Raw genomic sequence first — 18112 nt, 5'->3', positions numbered from 1 at the left:
TTAAAAAATGTAAGGGGTTCCACGCCGGTATGTGCGTGGCCTTTTGATTTCAACTAACAAAGTGAAAGGAACTCACAGTTGACACTCGTCTCCTTTTATTCCCTTGGTAGTGCAGAAACATTTCCCCGTGTTTGTGTTGCAGACAGAGGCATGGCCATTGCACTTGCAAGCTGTTGAGCAGAGGGGGGAAAAAAAGGATGCAATGTTGAACAAAGCAAGAGAAACAGATTTGAAAGCAATTAAGTCCTTTAGATGCCAAACTGCGATACATCAGCAATCAAAGTGTACATGGAAACTCTTCTGGTACTCTGGTTTCTTTGTGATACTAAGGGCTGCTAAAAATAGAACCGTGTGTCAACACGGAGGGAGTGCAGGTTGCAGGACTGATGTTTTGTATGAAATCACGATCCAAATGGGCTTTTTTTTTTAGAGTCAAAAATCTACCTTCCTCTCGTGTTGCTAGATAGCACTAGGGATATCGTAACTGGTAAGGAAAAGATAATATTTGGAATAATTTTGGGCTTGCTAGCACATTTCACTCAAACTCAAAACTCTTGAGAGAAAACTGTGATCGCTGTTTTTTGTAAGTCAAGCAAAGCTCCTGGTGCCTTTAGGGCTGTTTCTAGAAATAAATAGGCATTTGAGAAAGTACTGTCATCAAAGGAAGTGCATCTGCAGTGTAAAACCTTTGGTGCTGAGAACACGATGTCCATGCTGAACGCACTTTGTGAGTGCCCCAGTGCACTTTAGAAATAGATTTAGCCTGGTCTCACAAGCTGGATGCCCCCCGGTCGTGGGTAAAGCAAATCAGACATCAGCAGGTTTGTGGCATGCCCAGAACAGACCAGCTCCATGTACTCTGCAACTGCGTGAGATATGACCCCAAGTGTGGCAATGGGGGCGTATGGGAGGTTTGCTTCAAAAGAGTGCTCCTGATTCAAATTAAAACGCTAATGCTGCCACGCTTCGAGACCTTTATGCATGAGGAAGTAGTGGAGGCACATACAAAAACAAAACGAGACAAAGTTGTCTTTGAGGTAATCTTGACTCTAATTAGAATAATGGATGGAAGAACTTCCAGGCGGTAGGTGCCTTTCAGGAGCTGTTCTGCCAATGATCTGGAAGATGCGTTCATCTGGAGCTAGGCATGGCAGAGCACGCAACGTGAAAAGGGAAAGAGTCACAGAATCACAGAATTATAGGGGTTGGAAGGGACCTCCAGAGATCATCGGGTCCAATCCCCCTGCCAAAGCAGTTCCCTAGAGCAGGTTGCCCAGGTAGGCGTCCAGACGGGCCTTGAATATCTCCAGAGAAGGAGACCCCACAGCCTCCCTGGGCAGCCTGTCCCAGTGCTCCGTCACCCTCACCGGGAAGAAGTTCTTTCCCATGTTGGTGCGGAACTTCCTGGGCTCCATTTTGTGGCCATTGCCCCTTGCCCTGTCCCCACAAACCACTGAGAAGAGGTTGGCCAAATCCCTCTGTCTCCCACACCTCAGGTATTTATACACATTGATAAGACCCCCTCTCAGTCTTCTCTTCTCAAGGCTGAACAGACCCAGGCCTCTCAGCCTTTCCTCACAGGGAAGATGCTCCAGGCCCCGTATCATCTTTGTGGCCCTCCGCTGATCTCTTTCCAGGAGATCCCTGTCTTTTTTGTACCGGGGAGCCAAGAACTAGGCACGTTTAGAGTCCATGAAGAGGAGATCCCTCAATGCTTGCTGGAAACAGAATGCTTAAAGGCTGGTGTCTGCTTATTCAGAAACAGGGAGGTGGGTCATAATATCCTAGGATGGTTTGGGTTGGAAGGGACCCTAAAGCCCACCTAATTCCAGCCCCTGTCATGGGCAGGGCCCCTTGCCGCCAGCCCAAGCTGCCCCCAGCCCCATCCAGCCTGGCCTTGGGCACTGCCAGGGATGGGGCAGCCACAGCTCCTCGGGGCAGCCTGGACCAGGGCTTCACCGTCCTCATAGCAAAGAACTTCTTCCTAATATCTAATCTCAACCTACCCTGTCTTGGTTTTAAACCATTTCAGGGTATGTGCCAGAATATTCCCCATCCTGAATATTCTTGCCCACCTTGGACCTTATTTTATGAATCCTTTTGATGCCTTCTTTGTATTGGCATGTAACGGGAGCTCTGTTGTATCAGAGATGCTTAATTGTGCTTCTCAGATGTGGATGAGTGGTTTCCTAGCAGCAACACGGAACAAAGTATGAAGAAGCATAAAGGGCTATTGTGGAAACAAGTAGATGGAACGGAGATTTGACAAAATAATTGTATTCTGTGAACCAAACACGCTTCTCATTAGCGGCACTAAAAATTAATTCTTAATACTATTGAGCATGCCTTGTACTTCCTTCTGCTTTAAAAAACGTACGCGGAAATTTGTTTGAATGTTCAACATGAATGCACGCAAAGATAAGGAAAAAATTCAAGTTTCATGTTGTTTAGATGAAGATCACTGTATCTAGAGCATTAACGCTTGGACCTTCCTCGCTCTGCTCCTTAGCCACGTGTTTATCGGGAAGATTTAGCACTCAAACATCTCTATTTAAAGCAATGACCTTATTTACCCATGTTCCTATGAGCCCCATTACTGGAGATCATTCGCTGAAGGAGTGGAACACATACAGAGAAGAGAAATGTTCTCATGGCTATGGAGGCTGGAAAGAAACTCTTAACAAAACATACCAAAAACCCTCACTGGAGTCTAAAAGCTTCCCCCCAGAATCTAATGCTAGAGCAGAAAGCCATGATAACTGGAAATGGCTTTTTGACTGGGACTCATGGAAGGAACCGGAACGATGAAGCAGAACCACCCCGCAGCGAGTCCCCTTCCACCTTCTTCACAAACCACGGGTCACGGGCTTGCAGAGACGGCGAAGAGGATCACCTCTCCTCCTCCTGCGTTTGTGCTGGGCCAGCACCCCGAGGGCGGCACCCACCTGCCTGGCACCACGCTTCCACGCCGAGTGCTTCAGCTGTCCTCCAGGCAGCCCGGGGGACGAGGCAGCCCCGTGCCGCCAGCGAGCGACCCGCGGGGGCGTCGAGCAGCGCTGCCGCAGCAGCGATCTGCTTCCAGGCAGAACAGCGCCTTCCGTTCTCTTGCAAATAACTCCCTTATCTACCGCTAGCATATTTTCGCGGGGAACTTTAATCAGAAAATTCAAAAAAATCCTGAATGCGGAGAAAGCACCTTGCAGCTATTTTTACATTTGATGTGCTGCGTTTCCTGCCCTTCCTGATTAACACTGCTCCGCGTCGGGCACTTCCTAAAAGCGGCTGCTGAGCAGCGATTTACCTGCCATTTAGTTGTTATCTGCCCGGCTCCACAAACACCAATGCCTGCAATGATACGCAAACAATTCTTCCAGAGGTGACTGCAGTTTGTTAAAAACTCTTAAGTACAAGCGATACAGCAAAGTTCACCTGCCCCGGTGGCACAGAGCAGCAGGAAAAGGCATCTTATTGCATCCAGTCTGCCCTTCCTTCTCCTCCTGGGCTTTCCAAGAGCATCAACACCCCTTCCAGCTCTGCCCAGCCTTGCCTGTTTGAAAGGCTACTGCTGTCCCTATACGGCTGCTCAACCTCCTAACATGTCATCAGAACTGGAAACACCAAACATCCACATACAGCAGTCTGGAATATTTATTTTGATGATATTTATGATCCCCGTCTTGCTGGGGCCATTGGGTTGGCGCTGCAGATCCGCACGGCCAAGAACAAGGACTCTAAGCGTGCAAAAGCACAAATGCTTGCACATCAGGATGGAGAGCACCAACAGCTGTCTGCAGCACAGACTACTGGCTCTCAACCAGAGCAGCACACAACACTGCACATAAACGCCCAAGAAGAGTGGGATCAGCACATCACTGATGGGAAAGGAAGGAGAGACCACAGCTTTGAGGAGAGAGAAAGCAGGAGTTTGCTCTGCTGCCCATCAGCTGATCCTCGTCTGAAGCATTTCCCTCTGGAATCCTTTTCATGGAGCGAAGAAATTACCCATCGCCAGCAGTCACTCCGGCTGCATCAGATAGCATGATTTCCTCTCGATTTCCCCCTTCCGATCCATGTCGGTCTTTCTGCCCAACTTCCTGCCTCCCTCGTTCTTCAGCCATCCCAGTAAATAGCATTAAATCACAACAAATTAAAAATCTGGGCCCAAAGCACTTGAGAGCAAAGCACTTTTGACATGAGCTACTAGTTTCATCAGATAGAGAATGAATGCTGTTCCACAGTCTCTCAACACATTTTCTAATTTCTTTTTCAGGCATCTGGATGACTTTAGTCTATCATTCGTTATCTCAACAACAAACTATTTTTGGACAATCCTCATATGAAAGAGTCCAAAGTAACATACTCTTGAATTTCCACACGCGTAGAAAAGCAACAAATATGAAAAAGGCACATTGTGATCCAATGATTAAAGCTGAATGCTCAGAGTAGGATTTTATATTTTCTCATGCCAACTCCGTCTCAATGTATTCATTCCCGCACTTCAAATTATCTTCATGCAAAATGAGTTTAAGAATATCAGCAGTATTTAATCTTGCAGATAATGTTCTGAAATAAAGTGTCAAAGATGCACCTTTTCCTTTGTAGCAGTGTCATTGTGCTGTCATAAATTCATACCCCAGCTACTCCAACACCCTTTTCTCTACGCAGGGCACCCCTGCCCCACTGCTACTCATTCAGAGCACAGCCAGGCAAACAATATTGCGAGTCTTTTCATACTCTTTTCATAGTCTTCATAGTCTTTTCATACTCATTCTCTCATCTTTTCATACCCTTCCTGAATCAGTGCACTGAGGGGTTCTTCCTCATAGCCTCAAACGTCACCTGCTTCTTGCTTTAGCAAGCAGGACACGTGTGCTCCAGCTGCTGACTCCCACCTTGAACCAAAAGGCCAATGCTACTCGCACTAAACATTAGATGAATTTCCAAATTTTTTTTTCCTGGATTGCCTCCATACTTGGAAGGAGCAACTCAAAGTCTTCAATGTCTCTTTATTAATGACCTTAATTTATTCTTCCAGGATGCATACAAACCACCCGTGCTCACGTCACAGAAGCACTGTTACTACTCTCACACCACACAATGTTATTTCTGTTCTACCTTTCCCATCGCTGTGTCCAATTACAATCACTCCACCTAACTATATTCAATTAAAGCTCTTTGGAGCAAGAACCATCTTCCCTTACACCTGCTAATCGCCTGTCACAGCTGGATGCTGGTTTCAAACTGGTGTCTCCATGCGACAATGCTACAAAACTTGCAGCAATTCTGAACAATATTGCAAGGTTCAATGACAAAACTCCAAATCTCACATGTTTATTTCTCTGTATTACCAAAGAGAACTTCATGGGTCCTTCATGAAAGAATTCTTTCCGTTTTGTTAACTGGATGCTACACAATTGAAAAAGTACTTTGTGTCAAAGAGACCAAAAGCTCTTTGCAAACTTAAAATTCAATTTTACAAGGGATAACCTAATCCCTCAACTGAAACCCAGCCAACCCCTCAGTGAAATATGGCAATCCTTTTATGAAGCAGACATCTATAATAATAAATGCACAAGACATTAACCAAATGTAATAGAATGCAGAAATTAGATAAGCAGAAATTTGTCCAAGACGTTGGGATTAACACTGTTCCTTTTCAAAACAGGACTGGCAAACACTAAAGCTAACCCATTTCTCAGTGTGGTCATTTGAAACTTACACAAAGGAGGGTAAAAATCATCTTAATCTTGCGCAGCGCGAGTCAAAGAATTTCATCAAGCAATTTCTGTATCTTTGATTTGAAGAAGCAAGGATTGTGCCTTGCTTGCAGGAAAGAAAAAATGTATTATCAGGCTATAATTTCAGTTAAGATAGTAGAGGAATGAGTGAAGAGCAAAAAATCAAACATCAAAGACTCCAGGACGAGAAGACTTAAGGCATCACTTACGCTGACACGTTCCTCCGTTAGTAGGATCGCCGTAGTAGCCAGAGATGCAAGTTTCACAGTGCTTGCCAGTTGTCAGATTTTCACACTTCTCACAGATGCTTTCATTTACACACTTACTGTGCCCATTGCACTGGCAGGCTGAAGGAAAAAGAGAAGGATGAGTATTTGTGCTCAAATACAGCATGTCACATAGCACCTCTGCGCTCCAGAGAGGCTGACTGAAACCACTTCACACAACTTCCAAAGAGGCTTTTGCAGTCTTGCTACAGATACGTGAAATCAAAGAGAAGTGTGCACAGAAAACTTGAAATTTAAAGCAACACACAGTAAACTGAACTCCAAACAACTACGTGAATATTGGACAGACTGGTCTGGAAACAGCAGGTGGGATAGATATACAAGGAGGAACAGGAAGGAGAGGTTTTAGCAGCAGTTGAGTAATTTTAATTCTATATATTTAGTGTCAAATATTTTATTTCAGCATCTCCCTAAGCATTACTAGGAGTTATTCAACTTTCAGGGAAAGAACAGTCTTTTCTTTTTAAGAACCCCAAAAGCAAGTAAGTGAATAAAAGTTTAAAATCTCAATTAAGGTTTGAAGAAAGAAAAAAATCTCACTAGAATAACGCATGGATTAAGGAAAAAAACACAGCTAAATCTTCACAAAGCAAATCTCTAGAGCTTACTTTACCTTACAACTCCTTGCATCTCAAAACGTGTTATTTCTCATGTGTCTTCCAAGCTCTTTTTCTCTCCCCATGTGGGAACACAAACATCACCACCATCTTACGAAGTCGCTCACCTTGCATTTAACTTTTGCTACCACTGAAACGTTTGACCAGTTAAAACTTCCTCACTTACCTGGACACTGAATAAAGGACCAATTGTACTTGTTCTCCGCAGGACACATGCTGACATTAAGGACAGGCTCCAAGCTGTGTTTCCCTGTGGCAGACGGGGTTGGCATCTTGACGGGCCCTCGATAGGAGCCTTCGATGCACTTGCCCTTGCCGGTGTTGCTGGGGTCGGTACACCACCCGCAGCCCGGCTGCTCCAAACAGTGAGCGCACGTGCAGTAGCCCGAACAGTTCTCAGCTGTAAAAAACAAATTGTGACATAAGTCACCATCTTAAAACACAGGAAACAGTGAAAGCACAACGATTTGCATATCTTTTGTGACCTAAAGTATTTCTCTCCCCAAAGTCTGTAAATAGTTTTTCAGATACTCACAGCAAGAAGTATATCTGTTCATTTTTATCAGCATATTTATTCCAGAATCTAAGATTAACTACAAAGACTGAACCAACTAGTGACTTATGAAACAATGCAATACATATGTAAGGTTTTTCCAGCCAATACAACCCAGAAAAGACAGAGCTGAACGTTCCCACCTACAAAACATCTCTGCTTGATCCACAATGGGCTAGACTATAAATGAGTTATCCAGAAGCAAAGACTAAAAAAAAAGTTGGTTTACTTGTTGGTTTACTTGTTCTGAGTATTTTAATATCACACACTACAATTTCAAGTCTTTATCCAAACCAAAAGCACAGAGTAGAAACAGAGAACACAACTTAGGGTGCTCAGAGGGCCACATGCAAATCTGTGATCAACTCAATCAGGGAAAATGCACTGCTGCCCTTTCACGGCTCCTTTCTCAAGTGGGATTGTATTTCAGGGATGACAAATTCTGTACATATGCAGAAGCTTTTCTACTCCTTTCCAAATATCTTAAAAAATATGTAATGTCCCAGGGTGTAGGCGTGGGCAGGGCTCCCCCGTCCCCAGCAGGGCCCCCCCAGCAGATTCTGTGTTCCAAGGAGTAGAATTTCTATCTTGTTTGTTAAGTTGACAATATTTGCCTTTAAAAATAAACAAACAAAAAAACACAGTAGTAGAAAAACATTTTTTTCCCATTATTTCAGCCTACTCGTCTCCTGCCTGATGCTTCCTCCAACTTTTGACCTCTGGCAGCATGGGAAGTTCACACTCTCATCTTCGAGAGTCACTTGAAACTAATTATCTCCATCTCTTGTTTTGCAACACTCTATTCAGGCTTATTCTCAGCAGCTTCCAGAAGTTCATGGAGCAACTCAGAGTGCACAGCACCCCTCCTGTGGAGCACACACACTCTGCTGCCCCGAGAACCCCGGCTGTCCTGCCTCCTCTGCCCACACATGGCTCCTAAAGAATTCAACATAAATTAATAAAACAAAAATACCCAGCCACGTTTTAAATTTCTAGGCTGTTTTCCTCCCGGTGTGAAAACAGAAAGCAATAATTCAAAGTGCCATAAATCTTTTACAATTTCCTCACCTCTATCTAAAAAGAGAAAAAAAAAATCATTTATTTAAAATAAGAAATCCCTACTGTGGCATATTCACTGACAAAACTTCAGAGTAAAACACTCGTGTAAACCATAATTTGGATTTGATGAGCTGATATTAAATTAACATGGCTCAACATATGAATAAAAGAGATACAGAAGATATGCAAGAATAAGTTAATCACATGCAATTATGTAGCAGCTTTAATTTGAAGGCTAGGGATTCAAATAATGAAGCAAGTACATCTCCCTCTGAAAAGAAAAAGTTGAGATTTCATCTTCTCAGCTGAAAGTCTAGACTATCTGCCATTTAGCTGAACTGATAGTCCCTGTAATCAGGACCCAATTCTCTTTAACTCTTCACATGACACAGAGGACGCCGCAAGACCGAGCTGCACACTGCAAGCTCTTGGGGTCATGAGTTGTTATTTTTGAAGAACCCTCTGAATACAACCGTGCAGGATAATGGATCTGCGTAACTCTGCCAGCAAACATCTACAAACGCAAGATTTCAGTGCACCTGCTAAGATCACAGAATCACAGAATTGTAGGGGTTGGAAGGGACCTCGAGAGATCACCGGGTCCAATCCCCCTGCCAAAGCAGGTACCCTACAGCAGGCTGCCCAGGTAGGCGTCCAGACGGGCCTTGAATATCTCCAGAGAAGGAGACTCCACAACCTCCCTGGGCAGCCTGTCCCAGTGCTCCGTCACCCTCACCGGGAAGAAGTTCTTTCCCAGCTGGAACTTCCTGGGCTCCATTTTGTGGCCATTGCCCCTTGTCCTGTCCCCACAAACCACTGAAAAGAGGTTGGCCAAATCCCTCTGTCTCCCACACCTCAGGGATTTATACACATTGATGAGATCCCCTCTCAGTCTTCTCTTCTCCAGGCTGAACAGACCCAGGCCTCTCAGCCTTTCCTCACAGGGAAGATGCTCCAGGCCCCCTATCATCTTTTTGGCCCTCCGCTGGACTCCTTCCAGGAGATCCCTGTCTTTTTTGTACCGGGAAAGAAGATGCAGAAGCAATTACTCACGCGGACAGCTGCTCATGGTGTACCACTCCATGCACTGCCCATAGGGGAAGGAGGCCACGTAGGCGTTGGAGTCCACGCACTGCTTCATGTTGCTGCACCACATGCACTCGGAGCTGCCGCTCGTGCACTCCCCGCACATGGTGCGCAGGGCACAGGGCGTGCGGCACTGCTTGGCGCTGTGGTTAGCTGAGGGCAGGAGGGCGAGAGTCAGCTTTTTCCCAGAAAGAAACAAGTAATGAGTCCCTAGGTAGGTTATTCAGACTGAAATATAGTTCAGTATCATGGGCTTGAAACATTTTGTTTGTAAATATGGGAAATGCACTAAGCACTGTAACATCATTTCTCTTATGCATCCTCCATGAGTGCTAACGCTTTTTAAGGTGGACAGAAAACAAGTTAAATGGTATTATAACTGTGATCTTTATATTTCTATAGGTTTGTTGATGTGGTCCTTCGCCATTTTCCCAACCAAAGTGCTGGGAATCACAGAATTAGGAAACTTGGAAAAGACTTCCAGGCATGGGGACTCCACCACCTCCCTGGACAGCCCATTCCAGCGTTTGACGGGAGAAGCTCCACTTTTTAAATTAACACACTGGGATGTGTTTTAAGTTATTTGATCGGTTACACACATAAAATGAGTACCGAAAGCAAAACCAAGTCAGGAATTTATGGTGTGAGCCAATGCTTCATCATCAGTTTTAAGTGACTGTTTTCAGACCATAAAAACAAGTCAAAGCTTCAAACAGAACAAAATACGATAAAGACAAAATGTTGAGTTAGGATTCCACATTCATGATCTGCACCCTGCACTTCCACAAAGAACAATTTAAAGTGGTGCAGCTCACTTACAAATGTTACGTAATCCGCCAACTTTCTTAAAATTTAAAGAGGCACTAATTGGTATTCAGAAATAATCAACTATAACGTAGAGTTAACAGACCAAGCCATTTTTAAAAAGATATGTGGTTCCAACAAAGCTAGAAGACATTTCCCAAAAGCAAATAGCTTCTTTTTCAAAGTTCTCGTATCTCCAAAGTGTCTTGCCCAATTAATTTCAAACTTTGATAAAATCCTCCTCTGGCTATGGAGCATGGCAGGGGAGGAAGGGGAATTCAATTGGAAAGTAGCTTTTATTTATTTATTTTTAAACAGTAGATTGCTCCATACCATAATTAACCTAAATGTCACATTCAGGTATGCAATGTAGAGAAAAGTAATTAAACTCTAATGTACTTTAAGCATTTTCGAGTTAACACTCTAAGTGTAGAGCTATTTATAAAACGTCCAATTTTGTTTGAAATACCTACACGAGACATTTTCTCAGAACCACTTTTCTTTGGCAAAGTCACGAAGCAGCCAGCTGTAAATATAATGAATGGGATCCTGTTTACTCTTTAGGAAATACAAATACCTATCAGTCAACCTGCCCACCACGAGACAAGACTAGCTGGAGCTATTGTTACCTGCCCTTTCGCAGACGCTGCCGTTGACTTCGTTGATACATGTTGCTGCCTTCAGTCCCTGCTGGAAAGGCTCAGCTAAATAACCACAAAATCCAGCGTCGCTTGGTTCATCAGGGAGCCACTGGAGCAGGGTGTTTGTGAAGGGAGACATGTCCTCCCAGCACCAATACGACACGTTGATTTTCCTCAGTCCAACCCATGGAGTCAACATTTTGGACTAGAAATAAAGTAGAATGGTAGATTTAATACGCAGCTTTATTACCTTTGGTATTAAAAGAAAATAAGCATCACCATATAATGCTCTTAAGTAACTTTGACAGGTTTGGTGTTGCAAAAACGTATTACAGCAATATGTTTCCCTGTAGCATTTAATTCAGATGGCACTGAGATAGAAAAATTCTTCTGGAAACACCATTTTTTATTTTTTAAACTACATTTCTACTTATCTCTACCAGGAGGGGCACAGGTCAAACATTCACACCAGCTAACTATGAAATTAACTGCAAGTCGCTCTTTATATGTTTGTGACTCCTATAAATGGCTAGATACTTTAAAAAAAATCTGGAGCTACTTTGAGAAGAGGAAGAAAACTAACAGTTGCCTACATAATTTAAATAATACCATCTACCTATTCTACAGCTTGCTAGGAGAGCTCTGCTATTTGTTTGTGTGTATATGCGGGGGTGGAGGAGGAAAGGAGAGAGAGAGCAGGTCAAATCTAAATGAGTATTGCTCCACTGGCAAAAAAAACAGAAACAAAAAGCCACCTTGGTATGAAAAAACCCTAACACAACTCTTTCCACTGGCAATTTATTTTTTGGCACAGGTTTATTTTGGGGAGAGGCATTTTAACTGCATTGGTACAGTATGTTATTCTCCTGCTCCAATCTTTTCTCCAGCAAAGTGCTTCGGTGGCACAGCTGTCCCAGGAAGGCTTCAGACCCTACATCTTCCCTCGCTGCCTAACAGCCGCCTACTTCAAATGGATTTTATGCACTCTTAAGCCTTAGAGCCGCAGCTCCTAACAGCAACATTACACAGCACTACGTGCCAACACCGACACGTTTTCCTCTTTTTACAAAACATCTCTCCAGAGCTTATTTCAAAAAGGAGGAACTGCGAGGCGCAGCCTCCCCCAGCACGGCACCGTGTGCCACTGAGTGGCACAAGTTCAAATACCAGACGTCGGCTGGCCTTTTAGCAAAGGCATTTCCCCCCCTTACAAGCACTTAATACTACTATCAGCTTAGAAGGGCTAATAGTCTACTTCGATTTCTAGGGCTCACATTTAAAGGATACTGTAGAAGAAAAAAAAAAGGACGTGAATTTTTTTTGTTTCCTCTAGCATAAAGGTTCAAGCACCATCATGGAAAGGTTGACATGTGTCTTTAGGAATTTACACTACACTTAACTGTTCCTGGAGCTGTTAAGAACCACATACTTTTACAATATCCCAGGCTTGGCTTTCTGTCTTAACAAAAGGTTTAACAAACCACCCAGAGTGAATTGTCCCTTACCTTTCATTGGCTAAAATGAATCCCCTCCAAAACCCTGTAACTGTTGGAGCGCCACTTTAAAATCACAAAGGGGATCAAAGCAGAAAACGCTCTTGTTTTGAAAGGGCAACATTTCTCTTCAGTACTTAACTATGCTCTTCTCTGAAAAGTACCAATCCTACCTGCCTCCAGTCTCATTTTTCCCCAAATAAAACTTTTCCTGACTGCCAGCCCTGAGACCCAAGAGGAGGCACTCTGACACGCTGTCAAGCCATAGCAGCTTTGCAGCTCAAAGCAGGCTTTCAGCAAAGCTGCGCAGCATCCTTCTTTGCTAAGGCTTTAGCACCACCTACACAACCTGCCCTGAATGCCTCTGCTCTTCCGCAAGTGACTGGAAAAAAAAATATTTATTTTACTGCTGCATGAGGAGGGACAGATTCCAATTCACTTCTCGCTCAGACAGGAAAGCACCTGCCACTAAATCAAACATAAATAACTCCGAATGAGCCAAGCAGGTCTGCAGAGTAAGAAGCTGACATTTTAAACAGTGCTTTCCTGAATGGAATAAATAACTTTAAATGCTTTACTTTAAACACCTCTGGTGTCCCCAAAGGGACCTTTATTTATAAAACGTTGTGTACATGTCACAGGAGAACCGCTCACACTCCTGTTGCGGTCGTGTATCCCACAAGAGAAATGCGCACGTGATTTCATTACAGAAAGCGATACCTCTGAGGCAGCGTGTATGTTTGTATTTATCTTTCCCATTTACATTCTCTACAATTTCTCTTCAGAAACACCCATGGGGTATGTTGAATTTCAAAAGAAAAATCAGTCCTTTTCAGTTAAGAGGCATGTCTGCTCTGCGCAGAGCATACAATACCACAGCAAGGTCTCTTCCACAGTCAGAGCTTAATTACTCAGAGGACATAAAAGAGAAGCACTCACCGAAGACTGCATCTTCTGCAGCTCCTTTAGAACAAATTCTACCTTCTTCTGGGTCGTGAGAGAAGCCAGCGAAGCACCATTGGACCTGCAGGACAGCTTGGCGTGATCGTAGTTCTCCTTCGCGTTCGTAATTTTCAAGCAGGAATTGCTAACCAAATGCCAGTTTGTTCCACAGATATTCTCTGGGGGGGAAAAAAAAAGGAAGTAAAACCAAGGTGCAAGTGGCCTTCACAACATTCAAAGTGGTGACAGAGCTCTTCCACCTAAAACAAAGCCTACAGCCCCATCCAAAACCAGCACGATTCATTGGCATGCTTAGAACCATCTAGGCACAAATCCTACAGAGAAGAAAGCTGCCTAGGGGAGCTGAAGTGTGACATTAGCACTTGGTTATCTGCAGCAGGTAGTCAAAGCACTCGAACATCAAACAATAAAATCATTTCAGAAAAAAACAGTGAAGAAAAGCAAATCTTGCTGTTGGTTAAAGCCATTTGTTCACCCACAGCTGTAAGGATACCTTTCAACAGAAGAGGGTGGTTGTGCTAATTCTATCCTCAGCACCAAACTTCCAACATTAATCCCCATTTCATCTTAACAGCAGCCATGCCCACTACAGAAGAAATCCTTAAGCTCTGTGGTACTTCTTCCCCCCACTCATACCTACACTTATGAGAAGCACAACAGACATTTTCCATGTGAATTTCTGTAGTGCTGATGTCTACCTCCAAAGTCTTGCTTTAGATTTATCTAACAGATTGAAAAGCTCTCAAGTGTGTTTTTTTTCAGATGGGCTTTTTACCCCTTCTTCTTTTCTACGAGAAATTAAACACCCCAGGCTCTTCACCTGTCTCATTAAGAGATGTTTTTCTCGCTCTCATGGCTCTTCTCTGAAGCCTCTTCATTTAGTCACTCTCCCAGACTAGCAGAAACCAGACCTGGACATGTCCAGACCCAACAGATTTAGGAGGCAAAGTTTCTCCATACCCATTTATATGTCCTGTCCGTGTTGCTTTTCTCCCTTCTCCACATTTTATTAACTGCCAATGTCAATCACTGAAGATGCTGCATTTCTTTCCCAGTCACCATGAAAAAAGAAGTTACTGTGGAGGGGACTAATAATCAACTCCTATGAGCTCCCACTGGAAACTCGCTAATAAGAGAATTTTCCTTGTGCACTTAAGTGTTATTTGCCTAATGCGTCCAGTATGTGCCATTCTGGTTTTGCACAATTCTAGTTTCTAAAATTAAATGGCATGCATTATTAAACCCAATACCTTACAGAAGCCTATTATATCAACAGTACTGCTTTCATCAAATGAAAAGAGAGAGATGAAATACAGGCTAATAATTATACAAATGATCACACTTCTCTTCAGACAATTGGGGCTGAAAAATATTCCATCACACTTTCTAAATTTACTTGAAATAGAGTTTCATACCAAAATTGGTATGATTAAACAACATTCTTTATTCCAGTTTAGCCGTAAAAGATCACGGATTTGTTTAAAAAAAAAACACAACTGGGTGAATTTGGAGTTTCTTACACAAACCCAAGCAACACCTACCTGGTAAAGCGATGCACTCCTGATTCCTAGGTTCCCACTGGCAGTTCTGATCCATGGCACAGCTTTTACAACTTGTCCTTTTACTGCAGTAATAGGCAGGGTTATCCTTAGGACAATTCTCATAAGCAGTAATAGGAACCTAAAATAAACAGCACAGGTGAAGATTTTTCCCATCCACGCGGTGTCGGTCTGTAACTCTCTAAGACTGGCACACTACAGCTGACATTTCAAACCCAAAGGACAAGCTGTATGTTCAATGGCTGTGACACTAGACAGCCCGTAGCATGCATTCAGGATATTCCCCCAGGCTGGCATGGGACATCTTCCTCACTAGAGCTTTTATTAAAGGGTTAGGTTTTTTCTAGGGAGGGCTCTAAGAGCAAACCCAAGTGGCTATGTGTCTTGGTGAACCTTCCATCACAGTGATGATGAAACCCATCTCTTCCCCTGCCCTTAGCCATACTCCTCACTGAACGAGTAGAGAGTCCCACGAAAAGCCCTCGGACCAATTTGAAAATACAGCTCTGTAAGCTGTTCAGAGCTACACATGCACTGGAAATAACGAAACATCAGGATTCATAATACTGACGGGTGAAAACACCTGGATATTTGCTATTTCAAAGGCTACACGTAAACTACAAAAGTAATAGAGAGAGTTTACCTGCTCCTCTGTGCAGTTGTTATGCATTGAGATACACTGGTCAGTGCACCATTGACAGTTGTTTGTATTTGCTGTACAGCTATAGCAGTCTGTAATCTGATCACATTTTTCATTGTCTACAACTATTAAAGAAAAAAACCTGCATGACCAAAAACAGGCATTTCCTGACAGAGCTCTAAGAACTTGATTACATACAGCAAAAGATACAACCAAACAGTAGCGCCAGGAGATTTTCCGTTATCAGCTTATTAGCAAATCGGATACTTTCATTTGACTGAACGGACAGAAAACCGCATTCATTTGCGCCATCAATCATTTTTAGTGCCCGAGGATCATTAAAAGACAACAGCAAGAAAATGCACCAAGACATTGAAGCGCGTGAACTAAGACGGGGCACGCGAGTTCAGTCCATGCACACGCAAACGATGCCAGAGGACATTTCACAAGGACAGCGAATATCTCCCACCGCAGGCCCATTTTGCTGAAAGCCTGGCCTTCAATTACGTGGAGCATTTTCATGCAAAGCTTGAACTTTCCACTTCATCTTTCCAATTGCTTATCGCCTGTGTTTTGTGAAAATTTATTGTACATTGAGAGCCCATCAAAGCAATGTCCCTTTACATCAATTTCTTTTAAATAATTAAAGGCTACAATCTATTACGGAATCAAGGTTCATATAATTCAATTCAGAGCAATGAATGCATTGGGATAAATTGTTGAAAAGTTGTTAAAAAGTTATCATACGGGAGAACACAGGAATCAGACCTTAAAACAAATGTTCTTTCTGTATGCCCTCACCCAGACAAGACTGTAGAAGGCAAAATAAAGCAACTTTCCTTAAACTCTCCTCGTGCTGTCTCCCTTGAAGAGCCCAGGACAACACCACAGGACCCAGACCCCCTCCCTCCCTTGCCCCACGGTGCTCGTCAGCGAATTGCTGGCTCTCACAAGGTCAGTTCGTAAAGCAACCATCTACAGAGCAAAGGTCCGGGCCCGATTCCTGGCTGATAATGTCTGTTTGCAATGCGAAAGTAAGCACAGGCGGTACAGTACGGTAGGAAAAGATATGGAGTGAGAGATGCCAACATGCCCATGGCAGAGGTAGGTCTCTCAGGGGCACGTACAGAAACAAAACCATAGCCCCCCACCTTGAGCTTATTCCCATAACAGCATAAAACTACCTCAAGACAGAATTTGGAAAGGGAAATATCCCTACGTGCCTTTGGAAAGGGAAACGGGAAAAGGGCGACACATACCTGGCCGGGAAGGACAGTCCTCAAAGACCTTTTGCTTCTGCTTTACCGTCGCCATTTCCCAGGGGACGCAGCCCAGAGAGGTGGCAGCCCACACGCAGCGGATGCCAGGGCCCGCTCGCAAGCAGGCTGTTTCGTTGTCGAAGGCTTCGCATCTCTCCGGGGTGTATTTCAGGATGTCGCTCAGGAGGAGGCTATTGAAGCCTCCAAATATATACATGGTGCTAGACAAAATGCAAGGAAAGAACTAAAAATTTGTGCCTGTTTTTATAGGCCGTGCCCTGCTGCGGCTCTGTTTTATTCAGGGTGTGGGCAAGGTGCTTTATTATTTTCCAGCGTGCATAAATCCAAATAAATAGATCTTGCTTAAGGAAGGCACTAAAGAAAAGGTCAGTCAAGTTGCACTATTACAGAGAAGCCAGAGAATTTCAGTACGTGGCTTTTGAGACAGAGTCAAACCTATCCAAGATTAGGGCAAAAATCTGGGTGACACCTGATTAACACAATACATAAAATGCTGCAGAAGGGCAGGATTCTGCTGTAGAGAACAGTGGCAAGAAAGGAAAGGAGGCCAACATGGGGGAGACAGTATCACACCATTAAACCAGCATTCGGGAACTGTGACAAAACAATTCAATGTTGTCACGTCTTGCTACGCTGCTGCGACAAAACCACAGTTATTCTCCTGGCTGTTAGCAACCGAGCAAAGAGCCATTGTGTCAACTAAAGAAAAAAACAAAATAATGTTTTGAGGCTAGAAAAAAGGTGTTTTTTGTTGTTGTTTTTGTTTTTAAACCTTCTCTAGCATCACAACTGCTTTAGGCATAACATCAGATTTCATTAGTTACACAAAAATACGCCACCTCAAAAAAACTGGGCATCAATGTTTGCAAATGTATATTTAAGAAGACAGTGTAGAAGAGTTGATGCAACTGAACGAAAGTTTGGGATGAATAATGAGTATTTTTAAACAGTACTTTCATCCTATTTCAGAAAAGGGTGCAGAGGCTTAACTGTTCTTCATGGGAGCAAATGGACAACTGGTATTCAGTGTACACTGAAACAGATACTACGATTTTCAGAGACAAGAGCATCTAGAAGCACATATTCCTTTAAAAGTTGACAGAAGTCTTCTACCTAACTTACACTGTGCTTTACATAATATTCCTGATTTACAAGGAATATCCTCAAAGGGTGAAGGAACTAGAATGAAACACTGCTAAGAAATACCCTGTCCCTAAAGACCCCCTCAAACTCAGTTCGACAGACTCAAATACAGCAGCAGCCACTCACCAGAGGGCACAGACATTGTTACAGTGATAGAATGCTTAACACTAAAAATCTCACCTGTGATTTCACCTAATTTCTATATATCATGTGACTGGCAGGTAAGAGCCACACAGAATTACAAAATAT

General features: G+C 43.4%; 1 protein-coding gene across 1 annotated transcript in view; it reads right to left on the bottom strand.

Moving 5' to 3' along the window:
* Positions 1–18112, bottom strand: part of ATRN (attractin) — a 149994-nt gene that overhangs the window by 70943 nt on the left and 60939 nt on the right. Inside the window, exons 12-20 of the mRNA XM_080592234.1 lie at positions 16700–16920; positions 15444–15565; positions 14783–14921; positions 13218–13399; positions 10774–10990; positions 9308–9493; positions 6809–7042; positions 5948–6085; positions 77–170 (exon numbers count right to left, since the gene is read on the bottom strand). Coding sequence (XP_080448360.1) covers positions 77–170; positions 5948–6085; positions 6809–7042; positions 9308–9493; positions 10774–10990; positions 13218–13399; positions 14783–14921; positions 15444–15565; positions 16700–16920 — 1533 coding nt within the window. The remainder of the gene's footprint in view (positions 1–76; positions 171–5947; positions 6086–6808; positions 7043–9307; positions 9494–10773; positions 10991–13217; positions 13400–14782; positions 14922–15443; positions 15566–16699; positions 16921–18112) is intronic.

The sequence above is a fragment of the Anser brachyrhynchus genome (genome assembly GCF_964034855.1).
Source record: "Anser brachyrhynchus genome assembly, chromosome: 4".
Classification (NCBI taxonomy): domain Eukaryota; kingdom Metazoa; phylum Chordata; class Aves; order Anseriformes; family Anatidae; genus Anser; species Anser brachyrhynchus.
This window is presented reverse-complemented; position numbering and strand designations above follow the sequence as displayed.